The sequence below is a fragment of the Aythya ferina genome, assembly GCF_964211825.1.
Source record: "Aythya ferina genome assembly, chromosome: Z".
NCBI classification, from domain to species: Eukaryota; Metazoa; Chordata; class Aves; order Anseriformes; family Anatidae; genus Aythya; species Aythya ferina.
Genome location: NC_140299.1, coordinates 62,516,788 through 62,541,065, shown reverse-complemented (window position 1 = coordinate 62,541,065; position 24,278 = coordinate 62,516,788). Strand labels below are relative to the sequence as shown.

The window sequence follows — 24,278 nt, the reverse complement described above, 5'->3', positions numbered from 1 at the left end:
GGAGATTGTATGACTTTCTTTCAGGACTCTTAAATCCCAGTTCAAATCACAGGAAAGGACTGTCATAAAAGTGCCATAATATTATAGAAAGGGTTTCAACCTTCTTTCCTTCTCTTTACTTCTCACTGTGTGTAAGTTTCCTCTTGCAGCAGTCAGCCACATGAACACCCCTGCAGTTATTCACCCTCAGTCTACTCAGAATTGTTTTACTTGCACAGCCCTATGTTTCCTTCATTGGAATTCGTCTGTGTCTCTTGTAGCTTTAACTTCAAAGTATTTTTAGATGCTGTGAATAAATATTTGTGTCTGATGGTCTGATTGATAATAATACTCGTCCCTTCTTTAGAGCCATTTCAGGCATTTTCCTGCAAGTGGAATAAAAATCAGTAAACCAATATACAATAGTGTGAATTTCAGAGAGAGGACAGCAATACTGGCACTGTCCTTGTGCAACAGCTATTGATTTTGTTGAAATAAGGATCTCGGTATACTCTGGTTTTTAATCAAATCCCTACTCTTCTCTGTTTTTATCTCATTCTTTTGCTCTGCTCTAAGATGTATTCCTGCTCTCAGTATGGTTTGCAGAAATCAAGAACTTGTCATTTATGAGGAATGGAATAAATAACATTTCTCCAGAAGAAGCATTTAGAGAAATGGACAGTACTAGAAACAAGCCCCAAATCCCAAATGATATGAACATGAGAACTTTCTGAGAATAGTTTTAAAAGTGTTTGAAATTCTGCATGTTCTCCACCAGGACCCTGCAGGTGACACCAGTTTCTGTCCCTGTCTTCTGCCTGGTTTTATATAGTGATTGATACACAGCTCTCTTGTGATGGCATTTCTTCTTTCCCCAGGTGGGGGTAAGGGATAGAGCTGGGCAGTGGTACAAAAATGAATCACATGAGGAGCTGCAAAAAGGAAATAAGCAGAGATTACTGCTGCAGGGACTTGGAGGTTTGCTCTGAGCAGCCTGACTCACGTGAACCTGATGAACCCCTCATCCTTCAGAAGAAAAGCTTTTCATATCTCTTGATGAGCAGAAAAGAACTTGTCTACATTTTGAGTCCCCATGAAGACGCTTTGCTTTAAGATGAATTTTACTCCTCACAGAGCATCAAGATGAGTGTTTGATTATGTCTGTTTTGAGAGGAGTGCTTATGCAGGAAGGTGACTTGGGTTGAAAGACGTGGGTTAAAAGAGCTGTAAAGGTAACGTGGAGTTCAGTTTCAGGTAACAGCTTAAGCCAGGTATTGTAGAGGAGCCTGAGTTTGAAATCCAGTGGCTAAGAGGAACTAAAATCCAATTTGCCTGTCTTTGCAGCTTTTAATCTGAATTACTTATCTGGGCTAGTCAGCCTGTGTGTGGAAGGTGTGTTTGCGGGCCTGCCCTCACTGTTTTGGCAGTGGTTCTCTGAGGAGCTGACAAGAGCAGGGGATGTGAGGGGGCAAGAGTGGGCTGCCCCTGTGCGATGGTGGTGGGGAAAGCAGCCACCAGAAGTGAAGGAGGGAAGGCAGCAGGGCAGAACAGCAGCCCACCCTCTGCCACGTCTGTATTTTTCGTGCTTTTCACACCATATCTTATATAACATCAGAAACCGAGCCCATGGGTGAGCTTCCGGTAATTTGGATTTCTTATACATAAAGTTCTAAATCCTTTTAAAAATAAGTCCTATATTTCATTTCTGTTAAACAGTAGTATTTATTCACAGGTATGCTTCTCTTCCAGAATCCTGTAAGACAGAGCTAGAAGGTATTTCAGTCTGAATTCTGTATTCTTTTAGGAAGCCTTTCAGTTGTAATTCTTTCATTTTCTCAGCAAGTAATTACAAGTAAGGAAGGGAAACAGCAGTGTCTTCTGTGCAGACTGTTGCCTGTGGCTGCTCCTTGGATCCCCTGATTCTGTTGCTCGCCACACGTCCTGGACGTGAAACAGAATACTGTACACACTGCACAAGGTGGAAAAGCCAAGATATACTGATCCAACATAAATCCTTTCCAAACCCGAGCACAGTCCTAAAATGCTGGCAGTTTGATGAGCACAGTCTTTATTGGCTGAGCACTCTGTGTGCAGCAGCAGCAGCTAATGTGACCTTCCAAACTTGTTCGGTCCAGCTGATCAGGTTATGGGATTCGTTAGGAAACCCGTCCGACCATGAAGGCTGTGGGCACGTAGCACTTCTCTGCAGGGCAGATAAACAACCAGAACCAAAGGATTAGGGCTTGATAGTTTTAAATTTATGCCCAGAAATCCTCAAGAGATTATAATTTTATTTTCAAACACCCGAGGTCTGTGGGCTCTTGCTGGCTGTTTGGGATGATGCAGCTGAATGGTAGCTGTCAGGAAGACAACGATGAGCCTGTATTCCTAAGCCAAAATGGACACATTTGTCTCAGGAAGCATAAAGTCCAGCCTTATTGCTGAGCTAACCATGTGTCTTTCAGCCTGCAGGACTGAGTAAGTCCTGGGGAAAACAGCGATCTTCAAGGCTGAACTTCTCAAGGCTAAGTAGAGAAGCAGATTTCACCAGTGACAATTTACAGAGAGATGTAAATATGGTCTAAAACCCCACAGCTTCCATCCTGGCAGAAAATACTTACCATTGCACGGAAAGGAAGGTGTCTGTCCGCTAGCTCAGTCCCCAGGACTGTGCCTGTACTATCGTGTGAGCTCAGGAACAGGTCTCACACGGCATCCTGTTTGTTTCTGCTGTGTACACATTGGCGGTGCTGTGGTGTGACTCTCCTGCCAGCCAGACAGTGGTTCGGTTCAGGAGACGAGTGCAGGATGCAAAAGTAGTGCAAACAAAATTGTCTTGGAAAATTTGGTAGTGACTTTGAGCATGGCTGCTGAAGGCAGTGAAGGCATTGCCAGGATGTCCTGAGCTCTTTGGGTCAGGGCTGTACTGCTTAAAAGTGCAGGACCCTGATCACAGCCCAAATACTGTCAGAGAAGTGCAGGATTTTTCCAGCTAATTGAAAACTTTGCTCATCTTTGAATTGCACTGATAATTAATGCAGATGAGTGCATGGGAGAATGCTGGGTAGTCCTGGTTAAATGAACGAGTGCGTTCAAGCTCAGGGAGGTGGCAGAACAGGGGTGACAGCCCCTGCTCCCCTCCAGTTTCATCTGCAGCTCCCAGCCAGGCCCCCCGGCTGAGGGTGGGAGTGAGCTCTGCAGGGTGGGCTGAGCCACCTTCACTACTTCACAGGGACTCCTTGGTGTAAAAGAAACCCCTTGCTAGCACAAGAGGTGTCCAGCTGATGAATGCGTGTCTCTCTGGAAGCAAAGCAGACGGGTAGGGCCGACACCTGTGGCCACGCTGGTCTTACCATTCCCTTCCACAGAGGCCAAGAGCAGGAGCCCCTTCTGGCCGTGGCTTCTGCTCGTACTTCTTTAACTTACCAGTGATCCCTAACTGTTCTTTTCTCTCAGCAACTCAGTGCTAATGCAGCTTTTGGCACATGTCTTAACATGGTGGTGGAGTAGGAGGAGGTGGTAATTAAAATCCTGCTCTAAAGTACCCTGAAGCCAGAGCAAACAGACACAAGCAAGTTAATGCCTTAACGATCTATCAGGGGATTGAAGAGTCACCCACATGTCCTGACCGTAAAAGCAGCTTGCACGGGGATGCCCCTGCGGGGCTGCGGGGAGACTGGAGCCAACGCGTGCCCCAGGTCTGCCTGCCCTAATGTCAGCCTTTGCTGGCATCACACCACCGGCATGTGGAGCAGGGCGGTTTTCCTGGCCCAAGGCAAAGTCCTTGACACTACTGAAGGCAGCAGCAGAGCCAAACTGGCTTCATTCTGGTCTGCGGATGAGAATTTGCTCATTTGGACCCAAGTTGACCACGTCCAGTGTCGGCAATGAGCAATGCGCTAATGCAGTAAAGGGCTTCTTAAAAGCAACATCCTTTAAAGCCTGCCTGTAACATTTAGGGATAATAGCGGAGATTTGGGGTTGACATTTTTACTCACAAGCTCACAGGTGGCTGCACAAAACCTGGTGGGGAGGCAGACAGCCCAGCACATCCCTGCCAGCCTGTTCTGCCCCCTCGCTGGTTAGGTGGCGTGTTTCGGCCTGAATACACATACTGCCCGTCACTGGCATTGGCAGCCTCATTGCGAGAGCACCCATCTACTTTGATGAGTCTGGTTCTAAACTAAACGTGAAATCATTTTTTTTTTTAACGTGTGTTCTCTAAATAATGTTCTTTGTAGTGCTCTGGCTTCGTAATCACCTCTGATCTTCCTCTGATCTTCCTCTGGCTTCGTAACTCCAGAGTGAAATTTTCCGTTCAGACCTCACGGCCAGGCTGCTGAAGCTGCCATGTAACGACCAGAACCCAAGCAAGCCTGATTTCAAGCCTGTTTTATTGACTGACACAAAGTACAACTCTGAGAGCAGAAGTGAACTTCTTATCCTTGCTTCTGGCCTCTCAGGCAGGCTATGCAGTAACGCGTAGGTCAGTTTTAGGGCTTGCTGCGTGGTCAGCGTCTCGGGATTGCCACTGTCCACCTGTTCTCATGGACTAAACCTCCGCTTGTGTAGGGCAAGGACACCACATGCCTCAGCTTGGAGCCTCAGAAATAGCCTCGACAAGGCGGTTGAGGGGACCACAGAGCCCTGTTTGCCCCAGCTGTGGGTGCAAGGGGTGCACTCGGGGTGCCGCTGAGGCGAGAGGCAGGCTGTGGGGACGGGACGGGACGGGACAGGGCGCCACGCTCCCGGGGGGCTCTGCCGCCGAGGTGGGGGGGGTCCCTGGGCGCTGTACCCCGAGGTGAACGGGCAAATATCGGGCTGCCCACACGGCAGGGGTCGTGTGGAGGGGGCCGAGCCCAGCCAAGCCGCGCCTGCCCCCTGCCGGGCCGCTGCCGCCGGGCGTGGCCGCCCCCCGCGGCTCCAGGTGCCGCCGCCTCCCGCCCGCCATTGTGCGCCGCCGCGCCCCGCTCGGCGGCAGTGGGCGGGCGGCCTCTGTCCCTCCGCCGCCCTCGTTCCCTCCCTCCTTCCCTTCCCTTCTCCTCTCTCCTTCTCTTCCCGGCCTCCGCCCTCCACCGACGCCCCGACAGCCGCACAGGGAGGCGCCGGCAATGGAGGGCGACGGGCTGGAGCCCGAGGTGAGTGTGAGTGCGGAGGGGGGGGGGGGGGGGGCGGCGGTGTCGCCATGTCGCCACCGTGCCCCCCCCTCCATCCCCATCCCCTCCGTCCCCTCCGCCCCGTCTCGTCCCGTGCGGTTGGGGCTTTTACGTGTTTGTTTGTTTGTTTGTTTATTATTTATTTATTTACTTTTGGTGGCTTCGAGGGACGAGCGAGAGCAGGTGGCCCCCGTGGTGCCACCCGGGGGAGCTGCGGGCATCGGGGGTCAGGTGTGCAGGGCTCGGGCTGCCGGCTGGGCGAGTGGGGCTGCTGCTGCGGGGCGACACGGTGGCTTGCATCTCAGCAGGTCCCCAGGTGGCCACCCGGGCTGCTCCCCGCCTCGGCTTGCCTCCCCCTGCAATGCAGACGTGACCCAGAGATGAACCGCGCAGGGTAGCCGCCTGTGCGCGTCGCCTGGAAGGAGTGCTGCCACTGCGTTCATCAATGTTAAATAAAGCTTTGCTGGCGGCGATAACCAGGGCAGCACCTCGCAACACCTCGCAACACCTGAAACCATCGCTCGGCAGAGCTGGGGTTTGGTGGCATGCACGGGCGCGACACGCACCGAGCCCCAGCGGCTCACGCCTTCACCACTCACGCCTGTTTTTCCCCTCTTTCTGTCATGAAGGTTGCCACAAAGAGTATTGAAAGAGAGCTCATCTGCCCAGCATGCAAGGAGCTGTTCACCCACCCGCTGATCCTGCCGTGTCAGCACAACGTCTGTCACAAATGCGTGAAAGAAATACTCTTCACACTTGAGGACTCTTTCGCTGATGGGGGGTCTGAATCCTCTAATCAGAGCAGCCCTCGAATTCGAATCTCTTCTCCCAGCATGGATAGGATTGACAGGATTAGTAGATCAGGTATGTATCTGGATTTTGCACATTTTTCCCATTTTGTGTGTTAGGCTGACTCGAGATGAATGGTATCTGCATTGGTAAAATCTCTTCTCACTGCTCCTGACACAGTTGAATAGATGACTTGGGGATAGTGCAGGTCTTGTGCATTCTGTGGAAAGAACAATGGGAATGTTTTAATTTTAAGGACAATGCACTCCATTTCATACAGAATACATTTGTCTTTGTGGCATCTCGTAAATGCTTGTAGTCACTGTGTTTGTTTATTCCTTTATTTCAATTTCTGTCGAGCATCAAGTTGTAGATTTCAGCAATGTTGTCAGTAGCACTGTGCAGGCTGTTCTCCCAGATTTCGGCCAGCCCAAATTCTGCAGTTTGGACCTGCCTCTGAGGCTTTGCAGACTTTCCAAATGATAGTGTTCCCTACCCATTTCTTGATATTTGCAGTAAGTTGTTTTCCACAGATGGTGATCATTGTGTGGTTGAAGAACTGGAAGACTTGACTGTGAGAAGAAAGTGCTAACGGTTTGTTTCAGCGTGGTCTGCCTGAGCCTTTAAGGAACACTTAGCTTGAGAATTCATAATGCTCTTTGTGGTATCACAATATACAGATTTTGACTCTGCTCAGCTCTCTAATCCGTCAGTAATATGATCGGCTCTTACACATATACTGGAAGTACTTTGTGTGTGCTATGCTTAACAGAAACCTCACCTTGGCTTTTAGGCTTCATGCTGAAAAAATCATCTGCTATAAAACCACACTGCAGTGCTCTGGGAAGTCACTCGCAAGACACGCCCTAAATCTGTATCTTGCACTTCATAGATCACAAAAAAATCATCTTCCCCTTCCCAATTCTCAAAGTTCAAAATCACTGTCTTGTCTTAAACAACACCTAACTCATTTATACAGATACTCTTTCAAATTAGTCTAAGAAGCGAACGCTGCGTCTGCCATTGCTTGGCTGACTGGTGCTTATACAACGTGAAGGAATCCCCAGATGGGGTGGGCAGTTATCCCCATTCCAGCCCTGTTTTCAGGGAGTGGGATGGGTAGCCCTGTGGTTGATGTGGCCACCACACGCAGTCCACCCAGCGTTTGTAGCTGCGGCTTGACACAAGCTTTGACTGAAGGGGCTCCTGGCAGCCTGGGAGGTAGTCCTTGCTCCCCATCAGCCAGTAGCAGTGAGGACCTGACACGCTGCGGTCCTTCCATGGTGCATGGCACAGCCCACACCCTGCGCACTGAAGGAGGCAGAGGCTCAGCTGAGAAGCTGACACTGAATTACTGCAAGGAACCAAATGTTGTCGCATCCTCCTGTGTGTGGCTGTAGTAGAAGGGAGGAGCGAGGAATCTCAGAGACTTGAGAATTAGGGTTTGAAGAATAGAGTTTGCAGTTCTGCAGTAGTTGTTGACAGCCTTTTTCATGAGGTTTTGTGTTACTGCTTTGTTACATCCTTAACAGCAGGGCAGGAAAGACCCATTTTTGGTGCTCCTGCCCCCTGAGATCTATGCAATCAGTTTATTGCAGGCATTGTCCTCCTCAAATCCACAGCTGTCGGCCACCATCCCAGCAAACTGATAGGCAGTAATGTGTGGTATCTCCTGAACTGACCTGTTAGCTGAGGGAGAGAAATGCTTTGCTGACATCTTTGTCCCCGTTTGATGAGCAGCAGGAGAGTGCTGGTCCCTCGAAATAATGGGCTTCACCCCGTTCCCCCAAAGAGCATTGGGCAGAGGCACATCATAGGAGAATTACCATCCTAGACAGTTCAGATTTGCAAAATGAAAAGCATATGGAAATGGGAGCTTTAAAGAACACGTTTGGACATTCAGGTTATGCTGTCTTTGCTTCTGATGTTACAGGTATTATAGCTCTTTCACTCTGTGGAGTGTGAGCTCTGCCCTCACAGGTTTGGTACCGATAACATCCATCCAGCTTGCAGCTTACATTTGTACCACTCACGTCCTGCGTCTGAAGAAACTACATCCCCTCGCTTAATTCGTTCTGTGATCCTCAGTGGGATTGATAATGGAACAGTTTCATAAGAGCACAGAGACACAAGGCAACATCCAAAGTGGGGCTTCAAATGTATACCAAAAACCACAAGAATGTCTCATAGGGGTGTGCAGGGCATGTCACTGTCAAGTCATCACATTTGACAACGTGTGACATCTTCCTCCTGTTGTGTTTTTTTCTTTCTTTTCTTTTTTCACATAAGAAATCCTTACTAACTTCACGAGGAGTACAATCTATTTAAAATGATTTTGGCATTTAAATGCTTGAGTCCCAGAAGGAACTGGTCCACGTTCTGTGGTTCTTGTGCGCACACAACTTGCATTTACAAATACAATTTATCTTAAAAAGGCCACAACTCGTAGTTGAAATGGAGTGCGTGTTCTTAAAATCTAATGTGCTGGTTTAAAAAAAACAATGTGCTGTATATAAAATAATTTTGACAAGAAATTGCTGTATACGAAAAGAAAATAAAGGGTATTTCATACTGCTAATCTGTCGTAATGTTAGTGTAATTAAAATGTTGGTGTAGTTAGAATAAAGCATGTGATGCGGTTATGTTGACACTTGTGCAGAATTGATGGGCGATGCAGAAATTGAATGTTTGAAATAGATCTTTTTTCCTCTCCCGTCTCTTCTTTCTCCCTGTTTCTTTTCTGCCTAAATGCTACAGCTGTGTCGTCGTTCTAGGAAATTAAACGCTCTTTCATTTCAGCCCTGCAGTGTTTTATCAGCTCCAGGAGGGAAAACAGTTGATGCTCTTCATTTAAGCCATTGTAAACCAATGGTATATCTTTTTTTTTTTTTTTTTCCAATTTCTTAACAGCTTTCTGTTCATTGTTCGCAGCCTCACAGAGGAGGTCTTTTGAGTGGAGAGGTAGAAATGCTTCACTTCTTGTATTGGCTCTAGATAGTTTAGTGTTTAACTCTAGAGTTAAATATTGTTGGTTAGCATATAGCTTTCTGTCAGTGGTCAAGTCCACAAAATGGCTTTTGCAGTGAGCAAAGGTAAAGCAACAGACTTCTATTAGGAAAGCTTTTCATTCTGTTTAGTGCTGACTTAAAGGTCAACTGGACTGAAATTCAATTAAGGGTTGTTTTTTTTCGTGTGTGTATGCATGGCTAAACATACTTTGATAGGTGCAAGTAACAAAGGTTCTCTCTTCCCCTTAAAACAAAAATGCAGGAATTTACACACTCAAGTTTCAGTATCTTTCTAGTAGTGAAGTGTACTTATTTTATTGATTGTTAACTATTAAGAGGTCATGGTTTGCTGTCACTTCTAAGTGGAAGGTAAAACCAGTTCTTCACTGTATCTGAGCTCTCTTTAATTGCCTCTGATAAAGAAGCAGACTGAAATTTACACCTTGTTAATCTGAGTAGGTAGTTCTGGATCTGGCAATTCAGTACAAGGCCTGAATGCATGAGGAAAACTAAATATTTCAAACTGATACCCTTGTAGTGTTTGGTGTGCTTAGTGACACAGTCAGGTTGAAGGAATAGCCAGTGTCTCTTGGTTTGAAATATATCTAGTTACTGAAATTGAGCTAGTCTGAGCATCTCAGCCACTGTTTGGGCTTACTATCGTAAATATTTTTTCTTTGGTGTCAAAAAAAAAAAAAGCTTCATAATAATGGCAGACACATGAGCAATTGTTAAAGGTACTGTGTCCTTTGAGAAAGGAATGAACAGAACTAAACACAAATCCAAATTTCATACTTAGTGTGAACAGCAACAGGGCTAGTAGGACGGGGGCATTCATTTGCCTCAGGTGAAGACTGGAAGTGTCACAAACCAAAGGTAACACAGGACACGGACAGTTCTGAGAAAGCTGTCCTAAATTACCTTTTTTTTGGAGAAAGCACCGTGGATATGGGGAAGATTAAAGTATCTGAAAATGATGCTTTGCAGCTACTGACTTAGTATCTTTCTTTTTTTTTTTTTTTTATTTATTCCTTCCTAAGCAACCATCCAAAAGCATTAATTGAGTTTGGGGTGGCCATAGACATTTGCATTTTTAAAAGCTTTTATGAAAAATCCAGTTGACTTTTAAAATATTCCTTTTTTTTTTTTTTTTTAACTCACACATTTAACTTTCATGTCTTCCATTATCATGAAATGCTGGTGATACTGTTCACTTGGAAAACACAATTTTATCGTTAAGATGTCTTATCCCTTTGCAAACCCTGAGGTTCAGGTTGGGCTTCTCTGCCTTTGAAGTGTTGGCACCTCTGCTTGGTAAGAGGAAGTTTAAGTGTAAGGCATATGCAAGGTTGCTCTTTGACTCGAGTCTTCATATTCTAGTATTTGTGGGTTTGGAGTCTAAGTCTGAGCACATGCTGTGCTTATTTTTTAGGTTGCTCATAGAGTTACTCATTGCAAGTGAAGTGGTTTGTTGACAAACCACAATGTGAGATTTCTTGTGGTGCTTCCTAATATTTGTAAAAAAATACATACTTGTTGGAAACTGGATTGGCAAAATGTAAAAGAGAATATGGGATGGATCTGAGTTTCTCTGAGCCACACATCTTGAGTAGAAAACTCCAGTTTCTTGCTGTGTGAAGTGCTTGCAGCTCAGTTTCAGGAAACTGAATGCAAGGCAGATAGGAGGGGTATGCTCCAAGTAATTTATCACTTCATCAGCGCTTTCTTTTTAACATACAAGCATATGAACCTCATATGCTTGGAGAAAGCAGGCTACCTCATGCTGCATGTAAGCATTAGCACCTGTTGGAGGCAAAAAAAAAAAAAAGGATGTTTCCCTACTGTGAACTGCAGAAGTGGCCGGGCACGCAGGAGAGCCGAGGAAGCACGCTCTCAGGTTTTAGAGCAGGAAGCAGCAAAACTGGCTCTCAGAGAAAAGGGATGAGACATCTTAAGACTTGTGTGGGGCTTCCCTGTGCAGAAGAGTGTCACCAGCTGCTGCCGAGCATGGCTCGTGACGACAGTCCGGTTTTGTCCCACGACTGGCAGAATGAAAGGCCTCAATTGGACTGCAGCTGAGCTCACCTTTGCGTTGACAAACACCAGTCCCACGCGTGAGCCGCCTGGGCCAGGCTTCCAAAGCATGCTCCTGGAGAAGAATTTCGGATTGTATTCTTAAACTTGACCACTGCACCATGTTGTTTTGTTTTTTCCCCTTGTTTTCTTGCTTTGTCATTGCTTGCTCTCTGCTGTAGTAAACTGCTTGTAGGCAGTCCCTGTACATACAACAACCGTGCCATTATTTTCTTAGCTTTAGCAAATGTAAGTGCTCTGAATCCCTTTCTATAGCGATTGACTGCATGGCACTGCATGCAAAATCATCCTTTTGTTGAGGCCATTGTACAAGTCTGTGTAGAAGGTCTCTGCGTTTCTGTGCACAGTGCTCGCTTGGAGCATACGTTCAAGACCCAGTTTGTGTTTCACTGCTGTTCTGTGCATTGCATGTGTGTGTTGCTGTGTATGCCAAGTTACAGGTATTGCAGGACATGCAGTTTGGGTAATTAATACACTGCAAGTAAGTACCAGAAAAAAAAAAAAAATTAAAAAACTTAAACCCACCAATCCTCTGCTTCCCTTAGCCAGAGAGTTGTGCATGGTGACTTGGGTCATGTGTATGGTGTCCTGTAGACGTGGTCGGGTGGTTCTGCTCAGAACCTGCAGGAAGGTGTGGGACCAGCTGAGGTGTGAGACTGCCAGCTTGTGCGCTCTTATTCATGCTTCTGGATGTGGTTTCTAAGCTGACGATCACACATAACTATCATGGGGCACATTTCAAAGGCGTTCAAAGGAGCTAGTTCCTTGTGGGAGCGTTGTTGGGTTTTGTGCGTGTTGGTTTTCTTTTTTCTTATTAGAGAGACTTGAAAGGGCACGATAGGAAAGGGAGTTGTGAAGTGCTGGGTGAAGCAGCGGCAGAAGAGCAGTGCAAAGCAAGTGTCTTTTTGTCTGGTGTCAAAGGATGCTTCAAAAAGAAATAAGGCATCAACATTTCTGAAGGGAAGGTAATGACTAAGTTTAGATAAGAACAAATTTCCCTTTCTGAAGAAGAACCCATTTCAAGACTAAGAATTCAGGTTTGTCACCTCCATTCATGAACTTGTTAGTTACAGCAGCATGCATTCCTCTCAAAGGGATTTAAAAACCATGGTCCAGCTGCAGAGGATGAGTTTTTTGCTTCTTTACAAGGGGAAGCAGAGAAGGTACACATTAGGCCTATATGCTGGCTTAGCCTGTTTCAGAAATCCTTAAGTGACTGCTTTTTGATCGTCATTCCCCTTGGGTTCAGGTAGCTTTAAGAGCATTGTGCTTGCTGTAAATAGCTTTCAGGTCTGCATGAGGCTCCAGAGGCTCCTTTCAGCTTGCAGCTTGACTCAAGCCTTCAGTCGCTTTATTTGAGAGAGGAGGAGAAAATTGTGTGTAGTTATTTGTCCGTAGTTATGGTTCCCTAATTCAGGGTGGAGGAAACTCTCCAACTTCTTCATCTCAGTGTCTCCCTTGGTATTTGGGGCTTATTTAGCAGTCCTCCTTTATCATGGCCTTTCATCCAGGGAAGGGCTAGTCCCTGTGCTGTGTGTAGCTAACATAAATGTTCCTTAGGTTTGGGAAGGCATAGATTTACTGCTGTGCAAAGTCTCTGGCCGGTCAAGGCCACAAGCTGAGGCAGTCCCCTCCACCAAGGATGAGCTCTGAGCAGGAAAGGACCTGTCTGCACTCGTGCCTGGCAGTGCAGTGCTTGCTCTGAAGAAGAAGGTGGTGTCACTGTTCTGGCACTGCAAGAAACAAAGCTGCAGGAAGCAGAAGGTAGAAGTGGAACAGTTAAATCTGCCTTCACATAGGATTAAGTTTTAGAGTAGTTTGTAGCGTCCCCTGGACTCAAACGTGACAGTACCTTCTCATGGCAAGCTTACCCTCTTTGGCTTGGCAGAGTGTGTATGAGTTGGTGTTGATCGTACTGGTCTGGATGATGTGCTACCGTAGTTTGGAATTGGTTCATAAGCTCCCGCGCTTCTACCTTTAAAACCTAAAACTCTTCTGTTTGTGCTCCTTCTAAATCAGGATTTGCTGTCTACACAGGCAGAAAGCGCAATTCACTGACTCCTAGAACAACTCTGTTCCCTTGTCCTGGCTGTCAGCACGATATTGACCTTGGAGAACGTGGCATCAATGGCTTGTTTCGCAATTTTACGTTGGAAACCATTGTGGAAAGGCACAGGCAGGCAGCCAGGGCAGCCATAGCTATCATGTGTGACTTCTGCAAACCTCCACCTCAAGAATCCACAAAGAGCTGCATGGACTGCAGCGCAAGCTATTGCAACGAGTGTTTCAAAGTACACCACCCCTGGGGAACCCTCAAAGCCCAGCACGAGTATGTCGGACCAACCACCAATTTCAGACCCAAGGTGAGTACACTGTACCTTTTGGAATTCAGATTGCTGTATTCAGGTATTGCTTCTGACGAGTTTGTGCTGCGGCAGGGCCTTTCAAGGACCAGCGTTGCTTTATTGAGTCCTGCGGTCATTTCTGGAGTGAATCGTAAGCTTTTGTTTTTTTAAAGTAGTTGCTGTTGAAACATACATTGAGAACACGCTTAAAGGCAACCCTAAAAATAAGCGTTTGGAATTTTATTTTATTTTATTTTACTTTGGTAATGGATTGTGTTAATTGTCATTTGAGATGCTTTTTCTGCCTTTTTTTTTTTTTTTCAAGACTTAATGATGTTGAATATCTAGAATTGCAATAAGGGAGCCGACCAGGAGAGGTGCCCCCTGGATTTGTTGCTTGTGAATGGAGAGATCTCGTGGGTGAAGTAGTGATTGGTCACATCTTGGCCACAGCCACCGTGAAGTAGCTGAGCTTCAAGGCTTTGGTGACAGGAGAAAAACTGCCACTAAAACTTCAGTCCTGGGTGTGGGGAGAGCAGACTTGTGACTGCTCAGGGGACGAGTTGGTAAGGTCCCTTGGGAGCTGCTTTTGAAGGCACTGGGGTCCATCAGTGCTGGTCACTTTTTAAGTACCACCTCTTCAGAGTGCAGGAGCAGGTTGGGCACCTCACAGATGGGGATGCCAGTAAAACAGGGATGTTTAATGCCTTCTTCCCATTGTTTTTAACACCGAAGATGGACCCTGGGATCTCAGGAGCCTTAATTCAGAGGAGCGTGACTGTGAGAATGACAGACTCCCAGCTGGCTCTGAGCTTGTGTGGGATTTGGTGCATCAGGCACAGCACTGCCAGCTGGTCAAGGGAAGGGATAGTCCTGCTCTGCTCTGTGCTGGTGTGGCCTCACCTTCAGTGCAGTTTTGGGCATCACAGTATAGGGGTGTAAAACTATCAGAGAATGTCCTAAGGAGGGCAGCAAAGATTGTGAAGGGTATGCCAGGCATGTGAGGAGTGTCTGAGGTCCCTTTGGATGTTTTGAGCCTGAACTTGATCCAACACAAACATCTTTTTCTGGCCTTTCTTCTTGCATCTAGCAGTGGCTGAGGATGGGAGTTCAGGTCTCAGTTGAAATTACACCGTGCAATTCTCTAGCTATAGTAAGAGAGACTGATGTAATGGCAAAATTTCTACTTCACACACTGCTGCTGCGTTCAGACAAAACAGAGTGCCTGCAAATTGATGTGTTGTTTCTCCTGCAAAGTGTGATGCAGAACAAGGCTGTGCCCTGGTGCATTTGAGTTGCGTGATAAGAGGAATTGTCACGTCTGCCATCCCTCTGGCAAAAGACCACAGCAAACCTTGGTGTCCCAGCATTTGCTGCATACCTGTGGCTGGTGATGAGGAGAGTGCGGTGGGCTGATTTTCATGGATTTCCTTGTGGCAGTGGTGCTCAGGGCTAGCACTTGCTGGAGCAGACCAGCTGTGCTCACAGCTTGCTGGGTCTCGGTCCCATGCAGGTGGCGTCGTGGTGCATAGCTCTACTTGTACATTTTGGGGCAGGGCATAGGGGCAAGAACAATTAAAAGTAGACCCAGTAATGAGCTAGTTTCTAGCATATTGTTCCTGTCCCTAATTTAGAAGGGATGTAGCATAAGGAGAGGCATTTAAGGTGAAGCTAACATACCTTTACTCCAGGCAAACATTCCAGGTGCTCCCAGGGTCTATCCTGAGGGGGGAAGGATTGCGTGCCCCGCGAGCAGGCTGACCCAGGTGATGAGGAGAGTAGGGTCTGATGCACAGTGTGCATTGGCCCAGGTGCCCCTGTGTCCCTGAAGGTCCCACCGTGTTCAGGGAGTGCTGATTCACTTCATTAAATTCAATGTTGTGGGTGGTGTAAGAAGCTCTTTACTGGTGCTCTGTCTTCTGAGGCTGGAAGAATTTGCAACTCAGGAAGTAGCGAGCTTGGAGATGGTGGATATCTGGAATTGTGCAGTTCTTTCTAACATATCCGTTCCAGTTAACAGCAGCCCTGTGCTTGAAATGCTTTGAAATGGGCTAGAAGGTGGTTAATTTTGTGAAACGCCACTTTATTGGGTAAAAGTGAAACTTGGAAATTAGGAGTTTGTGTGCTATCTTCTACCTGTTGATGTGAAATGCTGTACCACACCTAAACTTCGCTTCTGTGGTATCTCAGCCCTCACTGCAGCAGTATTTCTACTCAAAATGCCAAAGCCATCTGATGGTCTCTGTGTACTCCTGCAGGTACCACATGCTGTTAAACTACATCTAGATTAAAACTAGGTTTAAAAATCAGCAGCTGAATTCTGAATTCTGCTGAAGGAGGGCAAAAGGGGAAGAAACAGTTTTGATATCCATGGCATTGATAAATCACAGAAATGCTTGATGTAGCTCTTTAAAATTATGAGTGGAAACAGAAGTATTTTTTAAAAAAATAAAATTGTAGATACAAAAGTACATTTATGTTGTGTAAAAATGAATGTCCTAGCAGCAGCAAATTAACTTCACTTTTTTTGAGGAGTGTTTGATTTTAGTCTAAGTAAAGTGCATTTTTCGTTACAGTCCATTGTCAAGACCAGAACTCAGTATGCGGAGTGTTTGTTAGTCTCCTAAGCAATGTTCCCAGTCATAACTTAAAACTAGATTGCAGAGCAAATTGCAACACTGGGGGCGTGAGGGGATCATCCACCTCTTCTACCTCTTACAGCTTGCAGGCTGTAAGCTAGATTTACCCAAGAGGTGAAGAAAAATGTGTGGTTCCTATTGAGCGTGGCTGGACGCTGCTGTGGAAAAATGACTTCCATGGACTAAGAGATGAATGCAGTTCCTTAGAGATAACCTGCTGGCACAGTTGATTTTCCCAACAGTTTTCTTTTTTATTTTTTTTTTCTTTTTTTAAATTGACTAAACAATGAGATAGATGCCTTATCATGTGTGGGATGGCTTATTGTGTTCTGCTTAATGATTGCCTGATGAACCAAGGTGCTAGTGAGACTGGTGTCTCTGGCTTCTTCCCCATAGTCTAAGATAACATTTGGGGTTTGAGAGTTGGTTTCACGGATGGTCTGCGGTTTAGTTTAGTGTGTCCAGGTTTGTGCCACTGGCAATTTTTTTCCCCTCCCTTGTTTTTTTTTTTTTTATGTTAAAATTAAGAGATGATATTTTTAGTGGCTCAGCTGCTGGCCATGATGTCTTGTCCTTTCTGTTCCTGTGACCCAGATGTTGTCTCGCAGTGCTTTGGAATGAGGCAAAAGGATTTTCTTAATCTCTTCCCCTCTTTTAGGTGTGTGTATCTGTTGTTTGAGCTTGGAGTTGAGTTGCACTTCCCCTCCCCTCGTTGAGTAGTTATTCCAACATATATGCTCGGTTTTTGAAAGATGATTTCGCGAGCACCAGATTTTTCAGGCTACTGCTAAAGCTGATACGTGGAGTAGAACTTGGCACGAACAACCTGTAATTGGAGTCAGAAAAAATAAATGAAACACTGGAGCCTTTTGTCTTTAAACAGACAGGGACTGGTGGCGGAGGTTGTATTTCACTCATTGCTCCAAGACCAGTGGCCCTGTGGCTGAGCCGAGTCTAGTTTAGATGTAAATCATCACAGTCTTAGAGCAACTCTTTACTTTAAGAAAGGGATCACGTCAGTTTCAAGACAGAACTGAGGTGCTGGCCTGGACACGGTTAAATTTGAGAGGGTGGGGTGTGTTGTATATTGCATTTAAAGCCCTGAATGTGAGTACAGGGAGCTTAAGGCATGCAAACCACTTCAGGGATTAGCAAGAGGGTTAATTGCGGTATGGAGGCTATGGGATGTGTACATCGTCATTGCTACATATTTACTTACTGTAGACCTCACTGAAACTGTGTTTCATCTCCTGGATGAACAAATATAAAAAGACAGCAAGTAAAGTGAACATAAAAATAAAAATCCATTGTGGCAGTCAGATGCTGTGGGATTGCTGTTTGTTTTAATGCTTTGCTTTTGGAAACACACCTTCATTCTTTGCTTTCTATTTTTTTTTTTTTTCAGATTTTGATGTGCCCAGAACATGAAATGGAAAGAGTAAACATGTACTGTGAAATCTGCAGAAGGCCTGTCTGTCATCTTTGTAAACTGGGTGGATCTCACGCAAACCACAGGGTAACAACGATGAGCACTGCCTATAAAACACTGAAGGTAAAAGTAAATGTTGTTTGACCCAGCCTTAAGAATAGGAAGAGCACTGAGCTTCTGTTGTGAGGACAAACTGCCTCTGGCAGGGAGCCTGGACATGTGCTTGGGGGACACTGAGCTAGTCGTGAGGCATGCTGTTGTGCAACATCTGTTAATGTGTCTATTAACATGACATGGCACATGCCTGAGAAAGCAATTGTATATTCTATGGTGGCTGAAGCATAAACCACTTCAAAGGGCCTCCACCTTAATTTAGCCATCTGTGCAGCAGTGCTGACCCTTTCAGAGAGTTTAAGATGTTAGTGCTTTACAGCCTAGCTCACGCCACTCAGTGTTTTCAGGTTGGTTTCCTTGTGTGTTGGGTGAACTGACACCTTAAAGGCACCCTGGTAAAATATGAAACTGAAGTATCTGTTGGGACATGGTGTGTTTCTGAAGCTGTATAGCTGTTGATTCCCTAAGCCTAGTACAACAAGAAAGACTTGCAAGCAATATCTTGTTATTAGCGAATGATTTCAGCTACCTTCTCTTCTTCCTTTTCTTTTTCCCCTTGTTCACAAAAAAGAAAATGGAAGAAACAAAAAAGAAAGTGGAAGAAAGGATGAGAGAGGACAGAGGGGAAAGAAAAGGAAGAGAGAGGATGGAGTTGGGGGGACGACCAAACCTTCCTGCCTTGTGCTCTTTGTCCTCCTTGCCTGTTTGCAAGGCTGCTCCTGTACTGATTAGAACTCTTTCAAATGGGGAAGTGCATAAGATAGTGCTCCATACCGCTAATTTCTCTAGCAAATGTTATGAAAAATGAATTAATCAATAGCAAGGCTTCTTTGTAAGTTGTAGTAATGTCCTTCAGGCTCCTGAAGTTTGGGAAGGAGTGAGCCAACTTAGGTCACTGTATCTTGCATGTGCTCCCTGTTTTGCTCAGAAAAGTCACCTGGTCTCCCTCCTTGCTCATCCTTATTTATCTAGCAGTTCTCTGCAGTGTTGCCTTCTGTAACTGTTGGCAGGCTGTCAGCCCTGTAACAAGATAAACCGAATGCTTGCAGGGTGACCACCTGTGCTGGTGGTCAGTTTGGGTGGGAAATCCTTTTTGTTCTGCCATTTTGCCATTTTATTTTGACAGGAAAAGCTTTCAAAAGATATAGAGTACCTCATCAGTAAGGAGAGCCAGGTGAAAGCTCACATCTCACAGCTGGGTCTGCTGCTGAAAGAAACAGAGGTAAGAATGATTTGTTGGTTGTTAGGGGATGGTCCTTGAAGGCATGCAGCGGGGATTGGAGCTGTTCCTAGCACAGCTTTTTATTAGCTAACTGAAAATACAAACAATTTCTGTACAGTTTGTGTTAGTCCTGAACCACACTTTTTCTACAGTAAAGAATTCAGACAACATACAGAGGGAAAGCAAGTTTTAGGTGCTAGTGAAAATCTAATTGAAATAAAGCTTATTTGATACCTTACCCAAGGAAAGCTGGGTTAAACTTCAAGGTCTGTGTATTAATGGCAGTGCACGATTCCTGCTTTCTATTTCTCTTGAGGATGTTGCAATAAAGTCAGAATTAAGGACAAAAAATCCCCACAGGAGAGTCAGAGCTGGGGACATTCTCTGCATACAAGCTGCACAACTCTGTGACAGAAATTGCAGGAGGTCATGTCCCAGCCCATGTCTTAGTGCAGACCATACCTGTGCTTTATAGTTCTTTTTTAGTAGTTGTGGGGTGGGCCTATTGCTGTAAGGGCATGCGAGGGAAATGGGTGCAGGCTTCTGATGCAAGATGATAAGGGAAGATGGAAGAGCACCAGCCTCTTGGGCAAGGAGACTTCAGAGGCTGACCTGCTTTTATAGTGCTTTTCCATGAGCTGTTTAGGCAGAGGAATGTCCTGCATAATTCAAGGCGTAATCAGAGGAATATTTTTCTCCCCTTCGTTGGCTGTGTTAAGATGATAAATGCTTACTAGTTTGGGTGCACTGTTGCTTGCATTTTCAGTGCTTAACAGAGCTCTTAAGTCTTGTCACTCAAACAGATGACTAGATTGCTGTGATAGCTTGAGAAACCTTAGGTATGTTTCTATACAAAGCCACAGTCCTGTGGAATCAGTCTGAAATGTATTTTGTTCCCTCCTAGTGCAACGGGGAAAGAGCTAAAGAAGAGGCATCTCAGAGTTTTGAGAAGTTAATTCATGTTCTGGAGGAGAAGAAATCTGCAGCTCTTCGGGCAATTGAAGCATCTAAGAATTTAAGACTGGACAAATTGAGAACCCAGGCAGAAGAATATCAAGGTCTTCTGGAAAATAATGGCCTCGTTGGATATGCTCAAGAAGTACTTAAAGAAACAGATCAATCCTGTTTTGTTCAAACAGCAAAACAACTTCATGTCAGGTACCTCAATTATCTCCTGGTTTAGATGCACGTTCTGTTGTAGGATGTCTGGTCAAACATTCTCTTGACACCTGCTAGCAAGGTTCTGAGTGCAGCACCTTGTATTGCAGAGCCCTGTGACCGGTCCAGGTACAGCTCAGAAGAAATTACCGCATTACAGTGTGCGCTGAATGGGTTTTATCCTTCTGCAACATCCAGCCCTGCTTAGTAAAACTGCAATGGGAAGGTGGTCCGTTCAGCTCACTGACACATTCCTTTGTTCAGTGATTATATCAGTTATTTGCAAGTTAATCAAACAGGTCTCTTCTGGCTTTAAACTTTTGATCTTAGTAGTTGTTCTCCATTAGCACTTCACATCTACTTTGTTCTTTGAACATAATGCCCCAAACAGTCAAAAATACTCTGCCATCTGTTTGTTATCTTCACATGTGTATACAAAAGGCTTTTAAATTTCGAATTTAAATTCTGTCTAGTGAGACAGATTCCTGGGAGACTTCAGTAAGTACATGAAAACAGAACAATTTTTAAGCAAAACCTAGCAATTTTATTTTTAAAAACGCACACAAACTCCCTTTTCTCTCCTTCTGCCCTTCCATTCCTGTACTTTCAGAATCCAAAAAGCTACTGAATCTCTGAAGAGCTTCAGACCAGCAGCTGAATCTTCTTTTGAAGACTTTGTGGTGGACACTGCCAAGCAAGAACAGATCCTTAGCGACTTGTCCTTCTATTCCAATGGTAAATTACACTCTTTACCTGTGTGTTCCAGATTATTTTTTTCTCCACTGTGCTAAGCTGCTGAACAAAGGCTTGTGTGGAAATTCTAAAATAATGTATATCTAAGTATTTAAACTTCAGGAATTTTCTCCTTAATGTTTGGCATTCCAGGTCTGGAAATACCAGAAATCAATGAGGAGCAGAGCAGAATATACAACAAAGCTGTGATTAATTGGGAGTCCCCTGGGAAGACAGACGCAGCTGATATCTATGTTCTTGAGTATCGTAAGTGTAATAGAGAAGAAGAGAATGTAATGTGGCAGGAGATCGAAGTTTGCAGCAAGAGCAAAGTCATATCTGATCTTGATGACGACAGCAGCTATGCTTTTAGAGTTCGAGGATATAAAGGGTCCATCTGTAGCCCTTGGAGCAAAGAAGTTATTTTGCATACACCTCCCGCTCCAGGTATTGCGTTTTCTTATATCCACAAGGTGCTGAATCTGTAGGTACTAAGAGCTGTTAGGTGATTTACAGTAGCTCCCAGACTTCTGTTTCATTATTGGTTGCATACATGTGTATAAGCACTGTTAATAAACAGGTTAATTTGCATACCGAAACTATTAGCGTGCATGACATTCCTGGTAGCTTTAAGAAATGAGAATTTCTAATGCTAATGTGTTAAAATGTAGTTTATAAGGGGAGAAGGAAAGAAATATATAACTAACAAGAAATTCTTGGAATATTGTTTTTTCAGTTTTTAGCTTTCTTTTTGATGACAAGTGTGGGTACAACAGTGAACGTCTACTGCTCAACCCAAGAAGAACTGCTGTGGAAAGTAGAGCTGGATTTCCTCTACTGCTAGGAGCTGAACGCATACAGGTTGGATGCTACACAACCCTGGATTACATCATTGGTGACACTGGGATTGCCAAAGGGAAGCACTTCTGGGCCTTTCGTGTGGAAGCCTATTCCTACCTGGTGAAAGTGGGAGTCGTTTCTAGCGCCAAGATACAGAAATTGTTCCATAATACCCATGATGTGACCAGCCCAAGGTAAATTGCAGGCTTGTGCATTATATGTTTTATATAAGGAGATGACTTTTAAAAAAATTATTTTAAAGAGCAAATCTAGTCTCAGTTAATAACCAACATGAACCAAAACAGTGGAAAATAGCTTGAAGCAATATGGTGTGTGCTGGTTGTGCTGTTCCTCTCCCTGCTCCCTGCCATTAGTAGAAAAGTGTTCTGGTTACCCAGGTTCCTTTTGTCTTTCTTTTTTGGAAAGAAGTCAGGTTTGTACAGATGTCAAGATGTGTTAGTTAAAGCTAAATGGGGGTAAAATCCATCAGTTGCAAGGCTGAAGCAGTGCTTAATTGTCACTAGGCTTAATTCCCTCAGCATGCTGGATTTGGCAGCCATTCAGAGGTGCAATGTTCACCGCGCGTATCTGTGTATCTTCGCTGTAGCTTGCGTCACTCACGATGCATTCCAAGCCACTGGTTTCTCCCAGGCTATACGCTTACATATAGCACTGGGAGTGCTACTGAGCACAAGCCAAAGTACAGAGGGCAAGCCAACACAAAGGTTTCCAGCTCTCGGTTACATCTGTAGTAAGCTTGGATGTATGTAGGAGCTGAAGGCTGGGAGAGTATTGCGTGGGGACTCTAACTTTTAATCTAACAGATGTATTTGCTTTCTCCTATACAACATACTGAACCTGAAAAAATGCCAGTGTCTCGAGTTGTTTAGTCAGATGGAGCCTTTCTGCAAAGTGAGAAATTAGATTTCCGTTTTTTTTTTCCTTCCTTAGTCACAAGAATATCTGGAAACCTTCAGCTATTGGTCATCCATAAAGATAAATAAATCACCACCAGAAATGCAAATCTACATAGGACTTGTCTGCATAGAAGAATATTTGCTCTTGTGCTTCTCTGGTCTATCTTTATCTGGTGACAGAGGCTGGAGGAAAACGTGTAGACTGAGCAGATCTGGCTACAGATTTCCCCCAGCTACCTGCTGGGACACAGGTGTTCAGGGAAGCCTCCAGGCAGAGTGTGATTTTCTTTAAAACTTAAAATATTAATTGTTGTGTTGTGAAGGCAATAAAGTATGGCAGCAGCATGAAAAACTCACCAGACAACATTGATGTTAAATGTATTTATTGATGTTGTTTAACATAGTGTGAATAAAGTTAAACCTATCCTGCCTGTAGTGGTGAGTCATATTTGCTAAATTACTTCCCAAGTTAACTAATTTGCTACACCTATAGGCTCTTTAATGATTACCTAGCGTAGATACAGTCAGATAAATCTGCAACTTAATAGTTCCTTAGTAAAGCCTTCTGTGGTCTCATTCCAATTAGCGTTCAGCTCTTATTAGGTGTTTCAAGTGGCCCAAGTGAGCGCTCCCCTATGAAATGCATCTTCCCTTCCAGCATAGGTGTATTTTTGCCCCGTGAGGTTTTGTTAGTGATCATGGGTTGTTAGCTGCCTAACAGAAATATTTTCTCTGGTTCACAGTGCTGGCAATGTGAACAAGTGCTGCCCAAACCTGACAAGCAAATGGTTGTTTTTTCCGTTCCAGGTACGAACAAGACAGTGGCCATGACAGCGGGAGTGAGGATGCCTGCTTTGACTCATCACAGCCTTTCACGCTGGTCACTTTGGGCATGAAGAAGTTCTTCATCCCCAAGGCCGCTGCTGACCCCAAGGACGCAGCGAGCAGAGTCCTCCCCCTGCCCTCGTGCCTGGGGATCTGCCTTGACTGTGACAGCGGCAAGGTGGGTTTCTACGACGCTGGCCGCATGAAATGCCTCTACGAGTGCGAGGTGGACTGCTCGGGCATAATGTACCCAGCGTTTGCCTTAATGGGTAGCGCAGCAATTCACCTCGAGGAAGCCATCGCAACAAAGTACTTGGAGTACCAGGATGACCTATAGGGTGGTGATCTCCTCCTGTGGCTGTTTTGAGATGGAAAATGAGAGCAGAGGTGTCCTACCCTAGTTTTCAGTCCTGATTAATTACATTATACCTAAGTGCTGCACACAAGCCTTTGGGTCATGTTTTTGTGTTTGTTTTTTTTTTTTTTTTCTTTTTCGTGCTCTTTTTTTTTTTTTTTTTTTCAAGCAAATGATCCAGACACTTCCACCAGTAGGAAATGTTCTTCCAGGAGCTCTCCTGCCTTCCTTATGACCTGTGCAATGCTGATCTCCACAGACTTTCCTCCCAGGGGGAGGTGGGGAGGAAGCTCAGCTAGCAACCAAAATCACTTGTCGGGGTGAAAATCTGCCTTTTATGTAACTTAAATCCTTACACAGTCAGCTTTGCATTTAATAAAGTCAAAGCTGACAATGTGTGATTGCCATTATTCTTTTAAGAAATCTGCCTGAAGCCTCTGAGGGGTGCAATGGTTTCTGACTAAACAGTGAGTACCCTGGAGGTGGTTCTGTGAGCACTCTACAACTCTTGCACAAATACAATACAAAGCAGTGAGAAATGAGAATTGCAGTGGAACATTTAGGCTGTTTTTGGAAGGAGGAGATTACATTAGAAACTGTATTTCGTATATGTTTAATGTGACTGTAAGCTGAAACTCTAGTTCTGACACCTGTTGTATAGTTGGTGGTATAATGG

General features: G+C 45.0%; 1 protein-coding gene and 1 long non-coding RNA gene across 3 annotated transcripts; one reads left to right on the top strand and one right to left on the bottom strand.

Annotated features, from left to right (window-relative positions):
- Positions 1 to 1,681: 1,681 nt before the first annotated feature.
- On the bottom strand, positions 1,682 to 2,651 carry LOC311427785. Its single transcript, XR_014687561.1, has 2 exons — positions 2,601 to 2,651; positions 1,682 to 2,182 (listed from the first exon to the last, which is right to left on the bottom strand). It is a non-coding gene; the product is annotated as an uncharacterized lncRNA (long non-coding RNA).
- Positions 2,652 to 4,916: 2,265 nt separating this feature from the next.
- On the top strand, positions 4,917 to 23,765 carry TRIM36 (tripartite motif containing 36). Of its 2 annotated transcripts, none has more exons than XM_084504433.1 (10): positions 4,917 to 5,117; positions 5,765 to 5,999; positions 13,064 to 13,389; positions 17,416 to 17,562; positions 18,680 to 18,775; positions 19,680 to 19,933; positions 20,544 to 20,668; positions 20,819 to 21,112; positions 21,402 to 21,699; positions 23,230 to 23,765. In XM_084504433.1, exons 1-10 carry the CDS (start codon positions 5,091 to 5,093, stop codon positions 23,582 to 23,584), a joined length of 2,157 nt encoding a protein of 718 aa, XP_084360559.1. In that variant the 5' UTR covers positions 4,917 to 5,090; the 3' UTR covers positions 23,585 to 23,765. The 2 variants fall into 2 exon arrangements, with proteins under 2 accessions (XP_084360559.1, XP_084360558.1); XM_084504432.1 differs by having other exon boundaries at positions 13,046 to 13,389.
- The last annotated feature ends 513 nt before the right edge of the window (positions 23,766 to 24,278 follow it).